General features: G+C 44.6%; 1 protein-coding gene and 1 long non-coding RNA gene across 4 annotated transcripts in view; one reads left to right on the top strand and one right to left on the bottom strand.

Moving 5' to 3' along the window:
* scn5lab (sodium channel, voltage gated, type V-like, alpha b) overlaps positions 1-27014 on the bottom strand; it is a 198732-nt gene that overhangs the window by 90246 nt on the left and 81472 nt on the right. For 2 of the 3 annotated variants that reach the window (XM_071328506.1, XM_071328503.1), the window contains 6 exons: positions 23255-23396; positions 22810-23007; positions 22442-22627; positions 19984-20322; positions 16263-16383; positions 13504-13742 (listed from right to left, as the gene is read on the bottom strand). In XM_071328506.1, the coding sequence (XP_071184607.1) occupies positions 13504-13742; positions 16263-16383; positions 19984-20322; positions 22442-22627; positions 22810-23007; positions 23255-23396 (1225 nt within the window). The remainder of the gene's footprint in view (positions 1-13503; positions 13743-16262; positions 16384-19983; positions 20323-22441; positions 22628-22809; positions 23008-23254; positions 23397-27014) is intronic. The other variant, XM_071328505.1, reaches the window with a different exon arrangement.
* The window catches only part of LOC139531743 (uncharacterized), a 47937-nt gene continuing 47103 nt past the window's right edge, over positions 26181-27014 (top strand). Inside the window, exon 1 of the long non-coding RNA XR_011666422.1 lies at positions 26181-26322. This is a non-coding gene — a long non-coding RNA (uncharacterized lncRNA). The remainder of the gene's footprint in view (positions 26323-27014) is intronic.

Raw genomic sequence — 27014 nt, 5'->3', positions numbered from 1 at the left:
AACAAGCAAAACACATAAGAACTCTGGTCAGGACGTTACAAGAAGCTGGACATTATCAGTGTTATCTGTTGATTCATCCACAGATAATGATGGTGCGTTCTGAATGGCCTCATTAAGTTGTGAAGCTAAATCATCAGCTAAACTCAGCAAAAAAAGAAACAACCTCTCACTGTCAACTGCGTTCATTTTCAGAGAACGTAACATGTGTAAATATTTGTATGAACATAACAAGATTCAGCAACTGAGACACAAACTGAATAAGTTCCACAGACATGTGACTAACAGAAATGGAATAATGTGTCCCTGAACAAAGGGGGGGTCAAAATCAAAAGTAACAGTCAGTATCTGGTATGGCCACCAGCTGCATTAAGTACTGCAGTGCATCTCCTTCTCATGGACTGCACCAGATTTGCCAATTCTTGCTGTGTGATGTTACCCCACTCTTCCACCAAGGCACCTGCAAGTTCCCGGACATTTCTGGGGGGAATGGCCCTAGCCCTCACCCTCCGATCCAACAGGTCCCAGACGTGCTCAATGGGATTGAGATCCGGGCTCTTCGCTGGCCATGACAGAATACTGACATTCCTGTCTTGCAGGAAATCACGCACAGAACGAGCAGTATGGCTGGTGGCATTGTCATGCTGGATGAGCCTGCAGGAAGGGTACCACATGAGGGAGGAGGATTTATTCCCTGTAACACACAGCATTGCGATTGCCTGCAATGACAACAAGCTTAGTCCGATGATGCTGTAACACACCGCCCCAGACCATGACGGACCCTCCACCTCCAAATCGATCCTGCTCCAGAGTACAGGCCTCGGTGTAATTCTCATTCCTTCGACGATAAACGCGAATCCGACCATCACCCCTGGTGAGACAAAACTGCGGCTCGTCAGTGAAGAGCACTTTTTGCCAGTCCTGTCTGGTCCAGCGACAATGGGTTTGTGCCCATAGGCGACATTGTTGCCAGTGATGTCTGGTGAGGACCTGCCTTATAACAGGCCTACAAGCCCTCAGTCCAGCCTCTCTCAGCCTATTGCGGACAGTCTGAGCACTGATGGAGGGATTGTGCGTTCCTGGTGTAACTCGGGCAGTTGTTGTTGCCATCCTGTACCTGTCCCGCAGGTGTGATGTTCGGATGTACCGATCCTGTGCAGGTGTTGTTACACGTGATCTGGCACTGTGGAGACGATCAGCTGTCCGGCCTGTCTCCCTGTAGCGCTGTCTTAGGCGTCTCACAGTACGGACATTGCAATTTATTGCCCTGGCCACATCTGCAGTCCTCATGCCTCCTTGCAGCATGTCTAAGGCACGTTCACGCAGATGAGCAGGGACCCTGGGCATCTTTCTTTTGGTGTTTTTCAGAGTCAGTGGAAAGGCCTCTTTAGTGTCCTAAGTTTTCATAACTGTGACCTTAATTGCCTACCGTCTGTAAGCTGTTAGTGTCTTAAAGACCGTTCCACAGGTACATGTTCATTAATTGTTTATGGGTCATTGAACAAGCATAGGAAACAGTGTTTAAACCCTTTACAATGAAGATCTGTGAAGTTATTTGGATTTTTACAAATTATCTTTGAAAGACAGGGTCCTGAAAAAGGTCTGTTTCTTTTTTTGCTGAGTTTATTTCAGTTCTCCTCATTGCTGTGGAATCCGACTGTGGGATCTGTTTGATATTTTCCCTGAGCTCATATTTTTATTTACCTTCAAGCAAGGTGTCAGCAACTTCACACATGCATTCTTTTACCTTCTCAGCTTCTGAAAAAACCCAGGCTATCCTCAGTGAACACTCCGTTGCACATTGTTGGGCTGTCAGGGAATTGACAAGGACTTTGGTGGACCTCTCATTTGGGATTTGAGTTGGTTAATCTTGTTTGTTCTCACCTCCGTGTTTACTATATCTGGTGTCATAATGGTGCATAACATTAGCACTTTTCACGAGAGCTACGGACTCGCTGCATATCAGGAACATTAGTTTTGTGCTAGTTGTGGGGAGAATGAATGCATAATGTTCCGTCCACTCGTCTTTGAATATACGGTTTTCAGAGTCAACTTTTCTTTTTTTTGATACTGGCAACTAAGCTCCTATCTGTGATATTAACAGTTGAACCGCGGTCAAATCTTTCTGTTCTTTCTGCCTGCTTGTCCCAAGGTTCAGCAGATGATATTTGTATTGATGTGATTGGGTATGACACAGCCTCTTGTATTTGCATATAACGACGTGATTGGATTAGACGGGGCACTACTAGAGGTGGGCGTTGCTTCGAGAGAGAGCAAGAAAGAGAGGTTGCTGAGTTAAAGAGGCCGCTGCGCCCGGTTGATTTTTAAAAGCTGTCTAAAAAGTAATTTATTGACTTTTATATAACAAAATACGATGTTGTCCAGACCCGGACTGCGGTCCGCCAGTTGACTTTGGCTGCCCTATACCAGGGCTGCTCAACCCTCTTCCTGGAGATCTACTGTCCTGTAGGTTTTCAGTCCAACCCTAATTTAGCATATCTGATTCAGCTAGTTAAGGTCTTGTTGAGCAGCTAATTCGTAGAATCAAGTGTGTTAAATTAGGGTTGGACTGAAAACCCACAGGAAGGTAGATCTCCAGGAAGAGGATTAGGTAGCCTTGCCCTATACTGTATAGTGCTCTACAGTGCTCGACTTTTGACCAGGGCCCATACTCAGCACTATAGAGAAGCTGCAGATAATATACAAACACACATAACTGGGTTTACTGACTTAAGGGAACATCATATTTTTTCGTGACTCTTTGGTTTTTACAGGTACAAAATCAAATGCATACAAAGATGACCTTCACCCATCCCCCCTCAGTCCCATCCACCCATCCCCCCTCAGTCCCATCCAATCTCAGTCCCCATCCCCCCTCAGTCCCCATCCACCCATCCCCACTCAGTCCCCATCGACCCATCCACCCTCAGTCCCCATCCACCCGTAAACCATGTTTCCCACCCCGCCTAGGCCTCAATTGTTCCTTGACTGGCACCATTCATTCTCGCTTTTGATCATTCTAATGTTATAAATTCCAACAGTAACTGTATCCACTGATTAAATGGGAGAGGTGGTTGCCGTCTTAGAGCCAACGTTTTTTTCCGCAGCAGTAATATTCTCTGATTGATTGAGAGATTCAAAGGGCTATCATCTTTAAGTAACATAATAGATGCAAAGCATTGCATATTTCAATTTATGCTGTTCAAAATAAATGTTGTAACTTTGCCCCAGAAGCATTTAACTGCAGGACTCTCCCACATCATATGAACAAATATGCCTACCTGATTTAGGGGACACAGTGAATAGTTGGGAGTTGGGGGAAATTTAATTGTAAAACGTTTCCTTGATGTTAAATACAGTGTCACGCCCTGGCCTTAGTATTCTTTGTTTTCTTTATTATTTTAGTTAGGTCAGGGTGTGACATGGGGAATGTTTGTGTTTTATCGGTTTTGGGTGGTTATATGGTAAAGGGGGTGGTGGGTGTAGTGTATGGGTTTGTGTTGAGTGTATGTGTCTAGCTGTGTCTATGTTGGGTGTAAGTTGTCTAGGAGAGTCTATGGTTGCCTGAATGGGTTCCCAATTAGAGACAGCTGATTTCTGTTGTCTCTGATTGGGAGCCCTATTTAAGGTAGCCATAGGCTTTCGTTTGATGTGGGTAATTGTCTATGTCTGAACGTTTGTAGTCTGTATGTGCACTACGTTTATTAGCTTCTCGGTCGTTTGTTTGTTTGTTTGTTTGTTTGTTTGTTTGTTTGTTTGTTTGTTTGTTTGTTTGTTTGTTTGTTTGTTTGTTTGTTTGTTTGTTTGTTTGTTTGTTTGTTTGTTTGTTTGTTTGTTTGTTTGTTTGTTTGTTTGTTTGTTTGTTTGTTTGTTTGTTTGTTTGTTTGTTTGTTTGTTTGTTTGTTTGTTTTGTTTGTTTTGTAAGAGTGTTTTGTTTTCGGTTCTCCTTCTTCTAAATAAAAAAGAAGATGGCTTATTTTCCTACTGCTGCGTTTTGGTCCGTCAATCCTCCACACGATCGTGACAGAATTACCCACCAATACAGGACCAAGCGGCATGTAAAGCGGCAACAGGACCCACCTACACAGGATTCTTGGACATGGGAGGAGATACTGGATGGTAAGGGGCCGTGGGCACAACCGGGAGAATATCGCCTTCCTCGTGAAGAGCTGGAGGCAGCTAAAGCCGAGAGGAGGCGATATGAGGAGGCAGCACGGAGACAAGGCTGGAAGCCCGTGAGTACAACCCAAAAATTTCTTGGGGCGGGCCTTAAAGGGAGTGTGGCGAAGTCAGGTAGGAAACCTGCGCCTACTCCCTGTACTTACCGTGGAGAGCGAGAGTACGGGCAGACACCGTGTTACGCAGTAGAGCGCACGGTGTCTCCTGTACACGTGCATAGCCCGGTTCGGTACATTCCAGCTCCACGTATCGGCCGGGCTAGACTGAGCGTTGAGCCTTATGTCATGAAGCCGGCCCAACGCATCTGGTCACCAGTGCGTCTCCTCGGGCCGGCGTACATGGCACCAGCCTTACGCATGGTGTCCCCGGTTCGCCTACATAGGCCGGTGCGGGTTATTCCACCTCCCCGCACTGGTCAGGCGACGGGGAGCATACAACCAGGTAAGGTTGGGCAGGCTCGGCGCTCAAGGGAGCCAGTACGCATGCACGGTCCGGTATTTCCGGCGCCACCTCCCCGCCCCTACCCAGTACCACCAGTGCCTCCTCCACGCACTAGCCCTATGGTGCGTGTCTCCAGCCCTTTACCACCAGTGCCTAAACCACGCAACAAGCCTCCTGTGTGTCCCCAGAGTCCTGTGCGTCCTGTTGCTGCTCCCCGCACTAGCCCTGAGATGCGTGTCCACAGTCCGGTACCACCAGTTCCGGCACCACGCACTAGGCCTAATGTGCGCTCCCAGGGTCTAGTATGCCCTGTTCCTTCTCCCCGCACTAGCCCTGAGATGCGTGTCCCCAGCCCGGTACCACCAGTTCCGGCACCACGCACCAGGCCTACAGTGCGCCTCAGCCGGCAAGAGTCTGCCGTCTGCACAGCGATGCCTGAACTGCCCGTCTGCCAAGCGCCATCTGAGCCATCCGTCTCCCCAGCGCCATCTGAGCCGTCCGTCTCCCCAGCGCCGTCTGAGCCATCCGTCTCCCCAGCGCCGTCTGAGCCATCCGTCTCCCCAGCGCCGTCTGAGCCATCCGTCTCCCCAGCGCCGTCTGAGCCATCCGTCTGTCCCGAGCCGTTAGAGCCAGTCGTCAGTCAGGATCTGCCAGGGCCGCCAACCAGACAGGATCTGCCAGAGCCGCCAACCAGACAGGATCTGCCAGAGACGCCAACCAGACAGGATCTGCCAGAGACGTCAACCAGACAGGATCTGCCAGAGACGCCAACCAGACAGGATCTGCGGGAGCCGGCAGCCAGTCATGAGCGTCCAGAGCCGTCCAGCCAGGATCCGCCAGAGCCTTCCGCCAGCCAGGATCCGCCAGAGCCTTCCGCCAGCCAGGATCCGCCAGAGCCTTCCGCCAGTCAGGATCCGCCAGAGCCTTCCGCCAGCCAGGATCCGCCAGAGCCTTCCGCCAGCCAGGATCCGCCAGAGCCTTCCGCCAGCCAGGATCCGCCAGAGCCTTCCGCCAGCCAGGATCCGCCAGAGCCTTCCGCCAGCCAGGATCCGCCAGAGCCTTCCGCCAGCCAGGATCCGCCAGAGCCAGCCAGCCAGGATCCGCCCCTCAGTCCGGAGCTGCCGTCCCTCAGTCCGGAGCTGCCGTCCCTCAGTCCGGAGCTGCCGTCCCTCAGTCCGGAGCTGCCGTCCCTCAGTCCGGAGCTGCCGTCCCTCAGTCCGGAGCTGCCGTCCCTCAGTCCGGAGCTGCCGTCCCTCAGTCCGGAGCTGCCGTCCCTCAGTCCGGAGATGCCCCTTATCCTGGTGCTCTCCCTTATCCTGGTGCTCTCCCTTATCCTGGTGCTCTCCCTTATCCTGGTGCTCTCCCTTATCCTGGTGCTCTCCCTTATCCTGGTGCTCTCCCTTATCCTGGTGCTGCCCCTTAGTCCGGAGCTGCCCCTTAGTCCGGAGCTGCCCCTTAGTCCGGAGCTGCCCCTTAGTCCGGAGCTGCCCCTTAGTCCGGAGCTGCCCCTTAGTCCGGAGCTGCCCCTTAGTCCGGAGCTGCCCCTTAATTCAGTGGGGTTAATGTGGAGGGGGGTCATTTGGAGGAAGCTAAGGAGGCGGTTAGTGACTGTGGTGGGGTGGGGACCACGACCAGTGCCGGAGCCGCCACCGTGGAAGGAAGCCCACCCAGACCCTCCCCTAGACTGTGTGCTGGTGCGCCCGGAGTTCGCACCTTAAGGGGGGGGTTATGTCACGCCCTGGCCTTAGTATTCTTTGTTTTCTTTATTATTTTAGTTAGGTCAGGGTGTGACATGGGGAATGTTTGTGTTTTATCGGTTTTGGGTGGTTATATGGTAAAGGGGGTGGTGGGTGTAGTGTATGGGTTTGTGTTGAGTGTATGTGTCTAGCTGTGTCTATGTTGGGTGTAAGTTGTCTAGGAGAGTCTATGGTTGCCTGAATGGGTTCCCAATTAGAGACAGCTGATTTCTGTTGTCTCTGATTGGGAGCCCTATTTAAGGTAGCCATAGGCTTTCGTTTGATGTGGGTAATTGTCTATGTCTGAACGTTTGTAGCCTGTATGTGCACTACGTTTATTAGCTTCACGGTCGGTCGTTTGTTTGTTTTGTTTGTTTTGTAAGAGTGTTTTGTTTTCGGTTCTCCTTCTTCTAAATAAAAAAGAAGATGGCTTATTTTCCTACTGCTGCGTTTTGGTCCGTCAATCCTCCACACGATCGTGACATACAGTCTATGAACAAACTTAAAATGTATAAATTGTTTGTTCTGATTACGGGATGCCAAAGTCCTATTTTTCATTATTCTCTTCCAGTTAAAGGGTTGTTCAGATTCAATTAGATCTGTGGATCATACTTTTTTAATGGCTAGCTCAGAATAGGAGCTTTCCAAAAGTTGTTTATATATTATAGTCCTTTCGTGAGCCCATATCATTTATTTATGAATCCCATCATTGGATGGATTGTTAGTTGGGTTTCCCAAGGTAGTCCATAGTCCAGCGCCCCTTGTGTGCACATCCAGTAATACCGTATACCTCGGTATGGTACAGAAACTATATGACGATATGGAAATCTGGATATGGCCCAACCCTAGTATGTATCTTTCAAATCTTAGAATGCTCTCAAACCGTTACTGCCCATGATATCAGTAAAGGTACGAATTCCACATTTGGACCTTTGAGGGGGAATGTAAAAGGCCGCCCTCCAGATCACAAATATTGGAGTATGGGTATGCCATTTTGATTCCCAGTTACATTGTTTTCAATTTTGCACCAAACATAAATTGTGTGAGCAATAACCAAAGCCTAGTTTACATAGTTTAAGGGCTATATATAGTATCCGTGAAGACCACCTCTTCCAGGCAATAGGAGACACCATATTTCACTCTTAATATATAAGAACCATGTCCAAACCGATTTAGGCTGGGGCTAAATGCTAGTGTAAATCTGTAAATCTGTTAATTTTATCTGGGATTGTTTACCTTGTCATATACATTTTGAATCCGCACTATGAATTTTATCCCAACAGCCAGAAAGGGGAGACATGGGAAGCATTGAACTACAGAAATTCAGCCATGGTAATATGTTCATTTTGACAATAGATATTCTGCCGGTTAAAGCAACTGGGCTATTATTCCATCTACGGATGTCGGATTGAATTGATTTGAGCATTCTGTTAATGTTTCTGGCAGTGGTTTTATGAAATAAATATACAGTGAGGGAAAAAAGTATTTGATCCCCTGCTGATTTTGTACGTTTGCACACTGACAAAGAAATGATCAGTCTATAATTTTAATGGTAGGTTTATTTGAACAGTGAGAGACAGAATATCAACAAAAAAATCCAGAAAAACGCATGTCAAAAATGTTATGAATTGATTTGCATTTTAATGAGGGAAATAAGTATTTGACCCCTCTGCAAAACATGACTTAGTACTTGGTGGCAAAACCCTTGTTGGCAATCACAGAGGTCAGACGTTTCTTGTAGTTGGCCACCAGGTTTGCACACATCTCAGGAGGGATTTTGTGCCACTCCTCTTTGCAGATCTTCTTCAAGTCATTAAGGTTTCGAGGCTGACGTTTGGCAACTCGAACCTTCAGCTCCCTCCACAGATTTTCTATGGGATTAAGGTCTGGAGACTGGCTAAGCCACTCCAGGACCTAAATGTGCTTCTTCTTGAGCCACTCCTTTGTTGCCTTGGCCGTGTGTTTTGGGTCATTGTCATGCTGGAATACCCATCCACGACCCATTTTCAATACCCTGGCTGAGGGAAGGAGGTTTTCACCCAAGATTTGACGGTACATGGCCCCGTCCATCATCCCTTTGATGCGGTGAAGTTGTCCTGTCCCTTTAGCAGAAAAACACCCCCAAAGCATAATGTTTCCACCTCCATGTTTGACGGTGGGGATGGTTTCTTGGGGTCATAGGCAGCATTCCTCCTCCTCCAAACACGGCAAGTTGGGTTGATGCCAAAGAACTCCATTTTGGTCTCATCTGACCACAACACGTTCACCCAGTTGTCCTCTGAATCATTCAGATGTTCATTGGCAAACTTCAGACGGGCATGTATATGTGCTTTCTTGAGCAGGGGGACCTTGCGGGCGCTGCAGGATTTCAGTCCTTCACGGCATAGTGTGTTACCAATTGTTTTCTTGATGACTATGGTCCCAGCTGCCTTGAGATCATTGACAAGATCCTCCTGTGTAGTTCTGGGCTGATTCCTCACCGTTCTCATGATCATTGCAACTCCACGAGGTGAGATCTTGCATGGAGCCCCAGGTTGAGGGAGATTGACAGTTCTTTTGTGTTTCTTCCATTTGCGAATAATCACAGAAACTGTTGTCACCTTCTCACCAAGCTGCTTGGCGATGGTCTTGTAGCCCATTCCAGCCTTGTGTAGGTCTACAATCTTGTCCCTGACATCCTTGGAGAGCTCTTTGGTCTTGTTCATGGTGGAGAGTTTGGAATCTGATTGATTGCTTCTGTGGACAGGTATCTTTTATACAGGTAAGAAACTGAGATTAGGAGCACTCCCTTTAAGAGTGTGCTCCTAATCTCCGTTCGTTACCTGTATGAAAGACACCTGGGAGCCAGAAATCTTTTTGATTGAGAAGGGGTCAAATACTTATTTCCCTCATTAAAATGCTAATCAATTCATAACATTTTTGACATGCATTTTTCTGGATATTTTTGTTGTTATTCTGTCTCTCACTGTTCAAATAAACCTACCATTAAAATTATAGACTGATAATTTCTTTGTCAGTGGGCAAACGTACAAAATCAGCAGGGGATCAAATACCTTTCCCTCACTGTATATACTCAAAAATATTTAAAATGAGAAACGATTGGGATTCCATAAGTAGAGATAGAGTCCTCCAATGGGGTCTTGAGAGAGGAAGTAGGGCTGATTTGGTTAGATTCATTTTATAACTTGAGATGAAGCTGAATTTGTCTTTGATCTTCAATATGTTTGGGAGCAATTTAGATACATTGTCTAGATATAGTAAAATATTGTCTGTGTATAATGCGACGAAGTGATCAGTAGATTTTAGAGAAATTTGTGTTATCTCCTTTGATTGACAAATTGCCCGGGCCTGAGTAACCATGGATAATAAGAATAGCAAAGGCGAAATTGGATTGCCATCTCTGCTGCTTCTAGTGATTCTGAACGGAGGAGAGACGATATTGCCTGTCATAACTATGACTGAGGAATTGGCATATATTATTTTAATCATATTAATGAAATTGGAGCCAATTCCCATATGTTCAAAGACAGACCAGTGATATGACAATTTTAGTTCATCAAAAGCTTTTATTCACATCTCTCCCAAATGAACCTTTGTGAACATCTTTATTAATAATTTTGAGCGATAGTGGACCTAACATATTCCAAAAATGTAAATAGACCTCAGGAGGAATACCATCCCATTCAGGTCATTTGCCTTTATTCCACCACGAGTGACTTTTTACTGTGATTGTAAACTCATTGCTGTGAATGATGTCTATTGATGTGTGATGAACAGGTTGTTGCACTGTTGTTATCCCAAATGAACCCTTAGCCCCTATGCCCTATGCACTTGTGAGGATCTGAGAGCGATTTTCAGAGGTAATCAATATCCCAATACCTTGCAAGGTGGAACTATAAGACTTTTTACACATTTAGTTATGTTACAAAGTGGGATTAAAATGTATTTAATCGTCCTTTTATTCTCAACAATCTGCATGCAATACTCACACAATATACAATATTTTTTATTGATGAAAAATAAACACTAATATATCTTGATTAGATAAGTATTCAACCCCCTGAGTCAATACATCTTAGAATCACCTTTGATAGTGATTAAAGCTGTGTGTGTTTTGGGGTAAGTCTCTAAGAGTTTTTCCTACCTAGATTGAACAATATTTGCCCATTATTCTTTAAAGAATTCTTCAAGTTTTGTCAAGTTGGTTGCTGATCATTGCTAGACAGCCATTTTCAAGTCTTGCCATATATTTTCAAATCGATTTCAGTAAAAACTGAACTGTAACTAGGCCACTCAGGAGCATTCAATGTCGTCTTGGTAAGCAGCTCCAGTATACATTTGGCCGTGTATTTTAGGATATTGTCCTAATGAAAGGTGAATTTGTCTCCCAGTGTATTTTGGAAAGCAGACTGAACTAGTTTTTCCTCTAGTATTTTTCCTGTGCCTTAGCTCTATTCCATGTATTTTTTCCCCTAAACAAACTACCAAGTCCTTGCCGATGACAAGCATACCCATAACATGATACAGCCACCACCATGCTTGAAAATATGAAGAGCAGTACTCAGTGATGTGTTGTGTTGGATTTGCCCCAAACATAACGCTTTGCAATCAGGAAAAAAAGTACTTTTTTGCAGTTTTACTTTAGTGTCTTATTGCAAACAGGATGCTTGTTTCGGAATACAATGTTGTAATTACAATGTTGTTGATCCATCCTCAGTTTTGTTCTATCACAGCCATTAAACTCTGTTACTGTTTTAAAATGACTATTGGCCTCATGGTGAAATCCCTTAGTGGTTTCCTTCCTATCCGGCAACTGAGTTAGGAAGGACGCATGTATCTTTGTAGTGACTGGGTCTATTGATACACCATCCAAAGTGTAATTAATAACTTCACCAGGAGACTGAAAAGATTTGGCATGGGTCCTCAGATCCTCAAAAGGTTTTACAGCTGCATCATCGAGAGCATCCTGACTGGTTGCATCACTGCCTGGCTATGGCAACTGCTCGGCCTCCGACCGCAAGGCACTACAGAGGGTAGTGCGAACGGCCCAGTACATCACTGGGGCCAAGCTTCCTGCCATCCAGGACCTCTATATCAGGCGGTGTCAGAGCCACCCACGTCATAGACTGTTCTCTCTGCTACCACACTGCAAGAGGTTCCCAGAGCACCAAGTCTAGGTCCAAGAGGCTTCTAAACAGCTTCTACTCCCAAGCCATAAGACTCCTGAACACCTAATCAAATGGCTACTCAGACTATTTGCATTGCACCCCCCCTCTTTTACACCGCTGCTACTCTCTGTTGTTATCATCTATGCATAGTCACTTTAATAACTCTACCTACATGTACATATTACCTCAACTAACCGGTACCCCCCTGTATATAGTCTTGCTATTGTTATTTTACTGCTGCTCTTTAATTACTTGTTACTTTTATTTCCTATTCTTATCCGTATTTTTTTAAACTGCATTGTTGGTTGGGGCTCGTAAGTAAGCATTTCACTGTAAGGTCTAGTTGTTGTATTCTGTTGTAATCGGCGCATGCGACTAATAACATTTGGTTTGATTTGATTTGCTCAAAGGGATATTAAATGTCCGGGTTTTTTTGTTTGTTCTTTGTGAGGCATTGTAAACCTTCCTGGTCTTAATGGTTGAATATGTGCTTGTAATTCACTTCTTGACTGAGGGACCTTTCAGATAATTGTATGTGTGTGGTCCAGAGATGGGGTAGTCATTCAAAAATCATGTTAACCACTATTATTGTACACAGAATGAGTCAAAGTGTCACGTTCCTGACCTGTTTTCCCTTGTTTTTGTATTTGTTTAGTATGGTCAGGGCGTGAGTTGGGGTGGGCATTCTATGTTGTGTGTCTAGTTTGTCTGTTTCTGTGTTCAGCCTAATATGGTTCTCAATCAGAGGCAGCTGTCAATCGTTGTCCCTGATTGAGAATCATATATAGGTGGCTTGTTTTGTGTTGGGGATTGTGGGTGGTTGTTTCCTGTCTTCTGTCTTTGTGTTCTGCACCAGATAGGACTGTATCGGTTTTCACATTTGTTATTTTGTAGTTTGTATAGTGTTCACGTTATTTGTCTCTTCTTTATTAAATCATGTTGAACACTAGCCGCGCTGCATTTTGGTCCTCTCCTTCACCCCAGGAAGAAAGCCGTTACACAAAGCAATGTATTATGTGACTTGTTAAGCACATTTCAGCTTTCATTTTTAATGAATTTGTTAAAAAAAATACTTTGACATTATGGGGTATTTTGTGTGATCAGTGACACAAAATCTGAATTTAATACATGTTTCATTCAGGCTGTAACAAAAGATAATGTGAAAAAAGTCGAGGGGTGTGAATATTTTCTGAAGGCACTGTGCATGTAACAGTCTTCTTAGATCTCCACACAAACCCGTTCTAAAAAACGGGTTTGTTTTCATGATTTCTGGTGGATCATCAAAATAAATAAATCACATAACATTTTTGGACTCATTCAGCAGTTATTACCTAATCTAGTGGAATACTAATGGAATTTAATGTTGAAAGTTCAATTTATATTCCTAAAACATAAGTTGAAAATGATGCTGTTGCTGGTTCCCGTTGACAATAACTTTTGATAAATAGCCCAATGTCAAAACTCCATTTTGAAAATGAATCAAAACACAGTTTTTAAGTGTCCAAATCAGTAATCAGTATGCAGAAACAGTTCCTGATATATTGAAAACATAATCATAAAATGTACTACCTGCCTGCAAATGCCACAATATTATTTCATTGCCTTCATTTCCATGTGGTCAAAACGTCAGCTTGTGTAACGTAATAACACATACTGTCCACCTACAGGAAATTAGCGCAATATAAAATAATAGAATATGTAAAAATAAATCAACATTTCAATTTAGGCTGATAGGGTCTGTGCAGTGTCATTCATTCATTCCCTACCTACCTATGAGCATGCATCTCAATGACAGCATAGGACCTAATGGAGCAAAGAGTTTTCTTTCTTTCTGACTAACTAATATGACCAGGAAAAACTCTGAACCTAGACTAAGATACTTCAAAGAGGGCGGTGGACAAAAAACAACAACAGCAACAACAGCAACAACGCATACGTGTGACCGCCAAGGCTGACCCCTGTGCCCTCTCCTCTCCACTTACCAGGTTGCCTATGGACAGCATGCCGTTGAACTCGTCGGTCATGGGGTAGTGCTCCATGGCCATGAACAGGGTGTTGAGCACGATGCAGATGGTAATGGCTAGGTCCAGGAAGGGATCCATCACCATCACCTTGACCAGCGCCTTCAACTGCAGCCAGCGCGGACTGCTTTCCCAGATCAGGTACTTGTGGGCAAACTCATACCAGCACGGGTGGCACTTCTGACGCGACTCCTCCAGTTCTAGGAGGGGGAGAAGAGAGAGGGGGGAGGAGAGAGGGGGGGGGGGAGAGAGGGGGGGTTACACTTTTAAAATTCACACTTTGCCATTGTGGTGTAAGAGACTGTTCCGTGTCTAAGTAATGTACACTCTGCTACTTATCCACTTTTCTATCTTCCCTCAGTTGTGATTTTAGACTACTTAGACTACTCTTTCTGAAAATCCAACTTGACTTGGAAATTCCGCCAAAAATGTCCTCTTTATGCATTTTCTTCAGGAAGGTTAGCACAGTATGCCTTTTCCAGATGTTGGTTGGTAGGGCCAAGCTTGGGTGCCTAATGAGGAGTTTGATGAAGATTGACGGCAGCTCAACGGAGGCTGAAGATGAAGCTGCGAGGCCCTCTAACGTGTGACGCCTCTGATGTGTTTACTTGTTCGTGTCGTGTTGCACTGTGGCTTCTGCTGAACTGTCACCCTCTATCTAGTCCATAGGCACGGACGGTGTACAATTGAGGACAGCCTCAAGCCTCAGCAGATATGAGGAGCTCCTGTGCTCACACAATGGTCACCTTGATGGTCCACAGAGACCAGTGGCTATCAGAGTTTGTGGGAACATGATCATAATATGCAATTGGCACGCTGACTGCAGGAATGTCCACCAGAGCTCTTGCCAGAGAATTGAATGTTAATTTCTCTACCATAAGCCACCTCCAACGTCATTTTAGAGAATTTGGCAGTACTTCCAACCAGCCTCACAACCGCATGTAACCACGTCGGCCCAGGACCTCCACATCGGGCTTCTTCATCTGTGTGATTGTCTGAAACCAGACACCCGGAAAGCAGATGAAACTGAGGAGTATTTCTGTCTGTAATAAAGCCCTTTTGTGGGGGAAAACCCATTCCCAGTGGGTGGGCCTGACTCCTAAGTGGGTGGGCCTATGCCCTCCCAGCCCCATCCATGGCTGCGCCCCTGCCCAGTCATGAAATTAATAGATTAGGGCCTAATGAATTTATTTAAATTGACTGATTTCCTTACATTAACTGTAACTCAGTAGAATTGTTCAGTAAAAGACGATAACTAACTAAATACACCCAGATTTTTTTTAAACTAAACTAAATATATTTTTCATTTCGGCTGCCGAAAACGAGATGAGACAAATATCTTAACTGACCTTGTGTTTGTATTTTGTATTGTCTCTATGCACACTCACAGGGTCCTACACACTCACACATCATCTACACATTCACACATAATATGCACATACCTTTATTCTGACTCTACACACACACCCACACATACAAGCTGCTGCTACTCTGAAAATCTTATATCCTGTTGCCTAGTCACCTTAAGCCTATACATATCTATCTCCATCACTCCAGAATCTCTGCACATTGTTAATATGTTATTGGCACTAACCCTGTATATACTATGCTTACTGACTTACTTATTGTGTTCTTCATATTTCTTCTTATTTCGCGTGTGTTTTTTATTATATTACATTGTTATTGATTATTGCATTGTTGGGTTTTGAGTTTGCAAGAAAGGTATTTTACTGTACTTGTGCATGTGACATTAAAACCTGAAACTCAAAACATGAAACTTGAAACTTATCTCTGTGTCTCAAATCTGACTACTAAGTGGACTGGACAAGAGTTTTTGGAGAGATTGAGAGCTTTTCAGTGATATTTGTTTGGTCCAATCAAAAGCATGCATGACATTAGCAGAATTGTAAGGCTTTCTCATTGCAACTTTGCGATGCTGTCATTGGTGGAAAATATATACCATGCCCAGGTCATTCACGAGTCACCTCTCTGCCTGGCAACCGTTCTCCAATCTGGTGGCAACAAATCATTGATACAAATAAGATGGCTACTCACCCTTTGGTACAAGCTCCCGGTAGAAAAGGGGGCGAGCCATTTAACTTATCATGTTGATTCAAACAAGACCAAATGCCACATTTCCACGGGAGAAGACAGCATTTGCACCCACAAGTTGACGGGGAAATATACTACCAACTTCAAGACACATTTGAAAGATCCCAATATACTGTATATGCTCAGGTAAAAACAGATTGTAACAGATTGATAATGCTAGCTAGTTGGTTGGCTGCAACCTATCAGACCACTACTTATGACAGAACTTTGATTACAATATATTGTAGCTACAGTATGTCAATGGGTGTGATTTTTTTATCTGCTGCAGAGTAATGTGCTCTTCTGCCTATTTGGTGTTTGGAAGAGATGCGATAGGATGATATAAAGACAAATATGTTGGTATGGCAAGGCTATGTATTGTGTGCACATTGAAGTCAGGAATTTATGTTTACTATAGGTTAATGTGATGTGACTCAAATGTGACTAAAATGAAAGGGCATTTAGTTGACTAAAATTGCCCACTGTTTTCGGCATTTTGACATTAACTAGACTAAATACTTCTTCAAATTACAAAAATGTGACTTAATTATATTTTTGTCAAAATGACTAAAATTAGACTAAATAATAAAAAGAGTGCCAAAATAAACACTGGTACAGAGGCCCCTTACCCTCCAAGGCATCTGTTAGATAGCTGGCCCCACTCAGAGCTCGGTCCCTCCGCACGTGCTCTTCTCTGGACACCGGGCGAGGCAGCAGCATGGTGCTCAACTCAGTGCTGGAGTTTGGGCCCTGGAGGAGACAGAATGGTAGGCATATTGGTAAGGGAGAGGTGGCCATATTGGTGAGGGGAGGCGTCCATATTGGTGAGGAGAGGCAGCCATACTGGACATTAGAGGCAGCCATATTGGAGAAGAGAACTGTTGTAGTGGTGAGGAGAGGCAGCCATATTGGTGAGGAGAGGCAGCCATATTGGTGAGGAGAGGCAGCCATATTGGACGTTAGAGGCAGTCATATTGGCAAAAAGAGGTGTTGCTTTAGTGAGGAGAGGCAGCCATATTAGTGAGGTGAGGCAGCCATATTCGTGAGGAGAGGTAGCCATATGGGTGAGGAGAGGCAGCCATATTGGTGAGCCATATTTAGATTATTCTATGCAGTCAAATGCAATCTATATTCTCAGCAAGTGATTATGAAATTACTGAGTCATGTGTCAGGATTTCAGCTTAAACAAATATCTCATTATTTGTATCTCCTTCAGTTCAGCCTTTGCATAATCATTTCAGGACATAATTTCATCTATATTAATTGTACATTTATTTAAATACTACATGATTCTAGCTTGGAAACCACATCTGAGGAAATATACTACACTTCTAGTACAAGTACTGTAATTATGTTTTTATACTTCTATAATTTTTCATTTAATAATTTGTCTTGTCCGATTACCATGGAAACGGCACTAGTAAGACAAATTCAAAGATGACAGATAGAGAATTACAATCTCTAACCAGATAATACTAATGGATGTCTCTATTGGCTAAAAACATAGCTCATATTGTACATCGTAAAGCACCGCTCATATCTTATGTCATAAAGCTCTCTCTGTCTCCCTGCAGGCTTAGCAATGTCTACTACTCATACAAAATGGGATCAATAAGTCAATGAAACAAACACAGCAGCCATGGAGAGAGGACCATAAATATTTCCGCATCAAAATGTCCCATTTTTTAAACACCAGTTGTCAGTCAAGTCGCCTCCCAGAGGACAGGCTGATGGAGACGCACACACAAGCACACACACACATGCACACACACACAAGCACACACACATGCTGTTGAACACAGCAGTCACTTAGGCAAGGCTATGCTAACACACACACGTCTCACATTGAGTCCACAGACAGGCTTTTCAATTTATGTTGGGTCAATGGCTGGAACATGATTCAGGATAGAGGCAGGGTGGTGACAGTTATCTAAGACATTCACACACACACACACACACACACACACACACACACACACACACACACACACACACACACACACACACACACACACACACACACACACACACACACAAATCATCCCTAGAGCCATGTGATATCCTTATAACTTGTTACCTCCCAGCTGTATGTATCCATGATGGTGTGAATGACAGGGGTTAAAGGTAGTCCAATCAAAGCCTCCCAGACACAAATCAGCCTCCCTCTATGATTACATAACGTCTCATTGGTCTCCCAGGTAGTCGGGCTGGCAGGCATGAGTGACGCACATCCCCAGTGTCAGAGCGCACATAAAACCACCCACTCACTGTTTGGCAAGTAGGGAACCCACCACAAGACCATTCACCATTTCTCTCCTTTGTGGCCCTACCATCTCCATCTCCACCACCACCAACATTCATTTAGCATCTGTTGCTACTGTGCGTTGCCATGGTTGCGTTTCCGAGACAACCTGGCGTCTGTGCCACTCACGCACACGCACAGGCCCGCACGAACACGTGCACACACACTTCTCAATAACCTTCCACCACTATTCATCTGTATTAGCAGCAACACAGTGGTTTTAGTGCCTTTCCTGGCCAGTCCTTTGGGTGTGATGTTGCAGTGTACTGTATTGACCTCCAGAGCACAATACCACTGATTATAAATTAACTGTGCTTGTTCTTTTTGTTTGTGGTAAATAGACAAGCCTGTTGGTCAAATTCTTTAGATTTGTAGCTTTCTTTTTCATAATTTGTTGACATGGCACACTTTTGAAAGCTGTGTGTGTGTGTGTGTGTGTGCATGCTTACGTGAGTGTGTGTGTGTGTGTGTGTGCATGTGTGTGTGAGAGAATGAACAAGAGATATCAAGAAGGATCAGTAATAGCGATAGGATCATTGGAGTGTACTGACAACCATGCTGTTCTGGGAGCAGTCTGTTTAATGGGAGAGAGTAATAGAGATAGGATCATTGGAGTGCACTGACAAGCAGTCTGTTCCGAGAGCAGTCTGTTCTGGGAGCAGTCTGTTTCCTGGGAGAGAGTAATAGAGATAGGATCATTGGAGTGCACTGACAAGCAGTCTGTTCTGAGAGCAGTCTGTTTTGAGAGCAGTCTGTTTCCTGGGAGAGAGGAGCATCATGTTCTTTATTTGTGCACACACACACACACACACACACACACACACACACACACACACACACACACACACACACACACACACACACACACACACACACACACACACACACACACACACACACACACACACACACACACACACACACACACACACACACACACACACACACACACACACACACACACACACACACACACACACACACACACACACACACACACACACACACACACACACACACACATTTGATTTACTATCCTTGTGGGGACCAAACCATTTATTCCCATTCAAAATCATATTTTCCCTAACCCTAAATCTAAACCTAACTCAAACTGCTAAACATAAATTTAACCCCTAACCCTAATTCTAACCCTAACCCTAATTGTAACCCTAACCCCTAAGCCTAAAATAGCTATTTTCCTTGTGGGGCCCGGCAAAATGTTTTCTTGTTTTACTATCCTTATGAGGACTTTTGGTACCCACAAGGATAGTAAAACCAAACCACCCACACACAAGCGCACGCACACTCACACATGCACAAGCACTCGCGCACTCGCACACTCGCGCACTCGCACACTCGCACACACACACACACACACACACACACACACACACACACACACACACACACACACACACACACACACACACACACACACACACACACACACACACACACACACACACACACACACACACACACACACACACACACAAGGCAGTGATAGCATGGCAAGTGATCCATTGAGTATTAGAGAACATGCATTTAGGCTCTTCCCTTTTCCGTTCCTACACAGTTGTTCACATCCCTGCGGGGTAGTGTGAATCATCTGTTTTGAAACTGCAAATGAAACAGTGTGTTGTGTTAATGTTCAGTAGCCTAGCGGGGAAGAGGGAGCTGTTGGCTGTATCAGGTCACAGAGGTCTTGGCCAGTGACTCCAGGCAGCCTGAGGCTACTAAGTCCTGAGTCTACTCTACAGGATATGAGCTGGGGCCATTCCTTTGATACAGCTTTTTGCCACAGTAGTATCACCAGTTATCCACAGGGTGATTTCGCATGATGCATGCACATATGCAACCACACACACACACACACACCCACACGGACTCATACACACACACACACACACACACACACACACACACACACACACACACACACACACACACACACACACACACACACACACACACACACACACACACACACACACACACACACACACACACACACACACACACACTCAACTCAGAAACCCAGTGCTCACACTCTCCTCCTTGACCTTCTCCATGGTGCAGGCTGGGAGCCCCTGCGGGGCGACCCCGTTCTGGTCCATGGCCACGAACAGCTTCCCATTGACGTTGAGGAAGACCTGGGAACCCCGGCTTCCGGTGCTGTAGGTACTGGGCCTGCGTCTGGTGCTCCATGGGATCACCAGGGACCCAGTACGACTGTGTGTTCCCTCATTGTCCCCATGGATGCTGAACTCGTCGTCGGCGAAGTCACCCTCCGAGTCTTTGTTCCGGGGACGGAAGCTGAAGATGCTGACGTTGCTGCCTCGTCTGGTACGTGTGGAGATGGTGCGGACGAGGAGTGGATGTGTCGGCTGGTCGGGGAGTGGAGAAAAAGTTTAAGTGGGAAATATGGTAGGGAAGTCCTATGTTCGAAAAGAGTAAGATACTTGACTCAAACCCTGGAAATCAGATAATACTTTTACAAATAAGAATTGCCATTGATCTCAGTAGTTTCAGACTGGTAACGTTATTAGGGGAGAAAAATCTATATCCCAAAATATATATATACAGTACCAGTCAAAAGTTTGGACACACCTACTCATTCAAGGGTTTTTCTTTATTTCTACTATTTTCTACATTGTAGAATAATATTGAAGACATCAAAACTATGAAATAACACATATGGAATAGTGTAGTAACCAAAAAAGTGTTAAACAAATCAAAATATTCTTCAAAGTAGCCACCCTTTGCCTTGATGACAGCTTTGCACACTCTTGGCATTCTCTCAACCAGCTTCATGAGGTAGTCACCTGGAATGCATTTAAATTAACAGGTGTGCCTTGTTAAAAGTTCATTTTTGTAATTTCTTTCTTAATGCGTTTGAGCCAATCAGTTGTATTGTGACAAGGTAGGGTGGCACAGCAGTCTAAGGCACTCCATCTCAGTGCTAGAGGCGTCACTACAGACCCTGGTTCGATTCTAGGCTGTATCACAACCGGCCGTGTGATACAGTCCAATAGGGCAATTGGCCCAGCGTAATCCGGGTTAGGGTTTGGCCGGGGTAGGCTGTCATTGTAAATAAGAATTTGTTCTTAACTGACTTTCCTAGTTAAATAAAACATTTTTAAAAAGGGTTGGTATACAGAAGATAGCCCTATTTGGTAAAAGACCAAGTCCATATTATGGAAAAAACTGCTCAAATAAGCAAAGAGAAAAGACAGTCCGTCATTGCTTTAACATGAAGGTAAGTCAATCAGGAAAATTTCAAGAACTTGGAAAGTTTCTTCAAATGAGGTCGCAAAAACCATCCAGCGTTATGATGAAACTGGCTCTCATGAGGACCGCCACAGGAAAGGAAGACCCGGAGTTACCTCTGCTGCAGAGGATAAGTTCATTAGAGTTACCAGCCTCAGAAATCGGCAGTTAACTGCCCCTCAGATTGCAGCCCAAATAAATGCTTCACAGAGTATATGTAACAGACACATCTCAGCATCAACTGTTCAGAGGAGTCTGCGGGAATCAGGTCAAATTGCTGCAAAGAAACCACTACTAAAGGACACCAATAAGAAGAAGAGACTTGCTTGGGCCAAGAAACACAAGCAATGGACATTAGACTGGTGGGAATCTGTCCTTTGGTCTGATGAGTACAAATTTGAGATTTTTGGTTCCAACCGCTGTGTCTTTGTGAGACGCGGAGTAGGTGAATGGATGATATCCGCATGTGTGCTTCCCACCGTAAACATGGGGGAGGAGGTGTGATGGTGTAGGGGTGCTTTGCTGGTGACACTGTCCGTGATTTATTAAGAATTATAAGCACACTTAACCAGCATGGCTACCACAGCATTCTGCAGTAATACGCCATCCCATCTGGTTTGCACTTAGTGGGACTATAATTTATTTATCAACAGGACAATGACCCAAAACACACCTCCAGGCTGTGTAAGGGCTATTTGACCAAGAAGGAGAATGATGGAGTGCTGCATCAGATGACGTGGCCTCCACAATCACCCAACCTCAACCCAATTGAGATGGTTTGGGATGAGTTGGACTGCAGAGTGAAGAAAAAGCAGCCAACAAGTGCTCAGCATATGTGGGAACTCCTTCAAGACTATTGGAAAAGCATTCCAGGTGACTACCTCAAGAAGCTGGTTGAGAGAATGCCAAGCGTGTGCAAAGCTGTAATCAAGGCAAAGGTATATTTTGATTTGTTTAGCACTTTTTTGGTTACTACATGATTCCATATGTGTTATTTCATAGTTTTGATGTCTTCACTATTATTCTACAATGTAGAAAATAGTAGAAATAAAGAAAAAACCCTTGAATGAGTAGGTACTGTATGTCCACACTTTTGACTAGTACTGTACCTATTTACAAAACCTGAAAGCATACTATTAGATTCAGAATGTTTGTATTTATCCATGGTATTTTATCCATGTTGAAACATCATGATGAAATTTGAATCCATTAAGAATGCATAATGATGATATTCACCCTGCCCCCATCCAATGTATCCACCTTCAACGTCTTCACGTATCCCTGCTCCACGTCTCCCCCATTCTCTACCTCCTCCACCAGTTCCTCCAGACTTCTCCTCCTGCTCTGCAGCTCCTTGTGGTCAGGGAGAGGCAGGCCCGGGGACAGTTCCGGGGACATCAAGGATTCTGTATCCTGAGCTTTCTGAGTAGGAAATGCAAAGGATCAGCTCAAAGAGGCATAGTCCTTTTTCAACATATTGTGTCATTCAAAATGTACTAAACTCCCATACCAGCTAACCAATTGAAAGAAATGTCTACCGTCCAAATTCCCAATATCGAAAGCATCAACGCTTAAATTCCATGACGTAAAACTTTACGTCTTACCTGCGCTTCCCTCTTGAGGCGCTCCATGGCCAGCTGGAACTCTTTCTCTTTCTGCCAGGCCTCCTGGATGGTGGCCTGGTTCTGCTCCTCGTAGGCCATGGCCACAACAGCTAGGATCAGGTTGACCAGGTAGAAGGAACCCAGGAAGATGACCACCACGAAAAACACCATGTAGGTCTTCCCTGCTGACCGCAGAGTCTGGGGAGGGATTGATCGATGGATGGATGGTTGGGCAAAAAGTATGTTATAAAAGACAGAGGGTTTGATTTTTGCAAGTTAATGTTAGTTTAAGCTTAGGTTTAAGATTGTGGAAGATTGTAGAAGACCTCCAAGACCTTAAATACATTACTGTAAACAAATAGACTTATTTTCTTCCAACGATCTATGACCTGTATGTGGATATTGCTTGAAATGAACCTGGTCATTTCCTGGTGTTCATACTGACCTGGTGATAGAGGTTCTCCCAGTAGTCTTGTGTCATGAGCCGGAAGAGGGAGAGGAACGCCCAACCGAAGCTGTCAAAGCTGGTGTAACCATAGTTAGGGTTCCTTCCTGCCTTCAAACACTCAAACCCATCTGGACAATGCCTGCAGAGAAAACAGAAAGAAAACATCAAGAAAATGTCATGTTTGGCCCTAGTCCAGAAACAAGGTCCTAAACCGTAGGAACTAATGTAGATCTTACAGAGCAAATACCAAACTGCATGTTGCATTTTTGTTCTGTCAGTAGGCCCAAATATGTCCCTTTACTACAAAAACGTAAACAAGGTCATACTGTATAAAATGATGCTGCAGATTGGATCCCATGCCAATATGCTGCCTCCTTAGTGTGTACAGTTCATGCACATTCACTGGCTTGTCATTGCCACACAGTGAGCTCATCCCACGCCTGTTATCTTAGCGAAGGGTGGCCATTAAGATAAATAACCGTGTCCACAGGCCTTGAGCTTTATCCATGCGACAAGGTCCCGTACCAGTCATCCCCATCGTGTGGTACAGATAATACTAATTCAATAAGCTGAAATATCACGGATGTAATTTACAGTTTATAAGCTTATCAGAGTATTTTGTGATTGTTCTTCAAATGTACATTACATAGTGGAACTGGTTTAGACATATTTCCATGACTAACTGTGTAAGAAAGCAATGCCACTACACTGCAATGCCACTGCATGCCACCCCACGTTAGAAACCACCCCCATATTCTTGTGACAAAAAGGTGAGTCACTCTGACCTCCGGCTTCTTCAGACGCGGACCCTGTTAGGGGGGCTGTGGTGAAACGGGTGGGCGTCAGGAAGAGCGAGGCGGGGGAGTTGAAAGGACGTGATGCCACCAACCTGCTATCACGCCAGTCACTCTCCCCTTCACAGCACCCCAGCCCTTCACCCATCCCTGCAATGCCCACCACACCCGCAGCCTGCTTGCCCGGCCAGGCAACACCTGTCTGTCAGCGGCCTTGGCCGTGGCCGCGGCATGCGGAGGGAGGGTGTGAGGGTGTGGGGCGATGGACGCTATCACCCACCAGACACCTCTCTGTGTATCTGGAGGACGTGTCAATGGACATGCCCCACTTCAGACCCCCGGGAGGCCGCTAACGGGAGGCCTCAAACCCACCACACACACAATTCCCATACGGTGGCATGACATGTCTGAACTGCAGAATTTCATTTAGCATTGTTTTTAAGATGCATTTCCTAGATTTCCAATTTCCAATTCTAAGTACACCCTTTTTGTGTTTTCTGTATTTTTTTATCATGGGTGCATGTACACATCCATAGTAACTCACCCAAAATATGGTAGCTGAATAATGTTTTGTTATTTTTCTAGGGGCATAAATTCTTATGACCTTTCGGGAAAACCAGGAAAGAGTGCCAGGGATTGCTATAACTTAACAATGCCTCACACTGTAACTAAAAGTACCAAGTTTGGTAAATGAATGTTCTTACCCTATGTCTAATTGGACTGCACAGAAAGTGTCACTACAGCAGTCACACAAATGTAGCTGTTGTTGAGCCCCAAACATAAAACATCCACAGAATCAGATCACTTTTATAGGACACAAGCAATCGAAACCCCGCCTGCAGTTTGTGTTGTGATGAGTAACGTGTTGTATTGTTGTCAGAGAGAGAGAGAGAGAGAGAGAGAGAGAGATGAACCCTGACACAGAGGAGTCACTGAGAGTATCTGTCAGAGTAACTGCTTTCTCTCAGCACTCCGGCAGCTGGGGGTGCGATCGACCGCTATCCTATCTCTCGCCAGGGCACTGGGCATTCTGACATGGAGCTATTTTTGGCACCAGCAGTGAGCCCCGGTAACTATCCCTTTAAGAGGATCTGGGAAGGGGTGGGTGTGTTGTGGGAGGGTTGGTGGATGATGAACTGTATCCCTGTGAGGATAGTGACTACCTGACAGTTCCTCACAACACGCTGTTGAAAAGTTAGATGTGATGTACATTTGGGTCTATACTGTAGACCTAATACCTTGGAAACTGTCAAGGAAGCATCAGCACTCCACTGACAACAGTACAGAGAAAAAGAGAGGCCAAACAGATTGGCAGCAGCAAAACAGTGTCGGTGGTGTACTTGGAAAACATGGTAGTAGTAGGCTGTTAAAAGTATCAAATCAGCTGGCGAGGATTAATTGAAACATCAGATCGCTATATCCGAGTACATGGCCCATGTGACAAACAACAGTTCTGATGTGTGTTCATCAGATCAGACATGGCCCCCCTCTCCCCCATCCCTCTCCCTCTTATCCCAGCCACAGATGAGCTCCAATAGTTGATAGGATACAACATAAAAGTGAACAGAAGTGGGAGCAGGGGAGTGTTCCCTACGATCACTTTGTGGAGGGAACATTGGCTTGGCTGTGAGTTGAGTCACCCCTTCCAACCCTTCCACCCTGTGAAACAACAAAGCCTGGCGGGAAGGCTTCAAAGCCTGGCTGGGAGAGGAAGGTGCCCTCCTAGACCTGATGTTCTCACTGCTCAGATTTATGCCCAGGTTTACCAAGTCAGTGTTCGTTAGGCTCCAAATGGAAGAAAACTAACTGAAACAGGGAGGGACTACATAGACTTGTCCAACAAGAAATGTTAATTTTAGTTTACTATTATGTGCCCTAGTGAATATGATCCATGATTGTGCCCAGGCTGCTTCACCGAGTGACCAACCACAGGCTAGGAATAGCCAGACTGAGTCCTTCATTAAAGCTTGCAAACAATTTTTTTTAAACATTTTGCTGTGGAAAACATAAATGCGTGTTTCTTATTGGTCAAATCGAGGTTGTCCCTCCCTGTTTTAGTCAATTTTCTTCTGTTTCCTGTATGAACCGGATCGTGATGAAGAACTCTGCAATAGGCTTTAGCTCTTACACAACCACGCTTCCTCCTCAGGCACTGATACAGGCAGAGTGAACACATCAGCAAAAGAGGATGACAATCAGCAAAAGAAAAGAGAACTACGATTCATACACTGGAAACAATGTGTACGTCAAGAACGAAAATGAATAGTTTGGGTATGTATTTTGTCACTCCATAAGACGTGTTTTAACAAAATTGCAATATTCACTGGAAATGTAAGTTTAATCTTTTTTCTGAATTACATGTCTATCTGCTCAAGGCATCCATAACGCTAAAGTTGACATTACAACCAGTTAGCCTAATATTAGAGAGTTCTAGGACTGAGGTCTATGAGAATGAAAGTACTTAACATTTCTATAGCAACAGTATCTAGGAGGTTGTTGCCCATGGAGATTGTTTTGTGTGACCTGTGGATTGGTCTCTCAGATTGGTTTGTCATGATTTATGTGGTGTTTTATGCCTTTTCTTGTTTCCAGTGTAGCTTGTGTAGATTAGGACAGATTGTCTGATTAGGTTAAAATGCCATACAATATTTCCTATGTTATTCATGCATTTACAAAAAAGTTTAGTTTCCTTGCATAATTATTTCATAGATTTTTGAGTTCTCTTAGGTCAAATAGCAATAAAGTAAAAGGTCTGGAGAAACAAACAAACAGTCAAGCGTCATATTACTATTCTGTTTCCAATGGGCTATTTTGAGGTGGACCCGGACAAATAATAGAAGCGGACATACTCATGTTACATTTAAAGCATCTAAAATACATCCTACTTACAGTTTATTTATACTACCTCTTATCTTAATGAACATCATTTTACACTCTGTAATTACCAGTGTAATACATGCCTG

Source organism: Salvelinus alpinus, chromosome 10 (genome assembly GCF_045679555.1).
Source record: "Salvelinus alpinus chromosome 10, SLU_Salpinus.1, whole genome shotgun sequence".
Lineage (NCBI taxonomy): Eukaryota > Metazoa > Chordata > Actinopteri > Salmoniformes > Salmonidae > Salvelinus > Salvelinus alpinus.
This window is presented reverse-complemented; position numbering and strand designations above follow the sequence as displayed.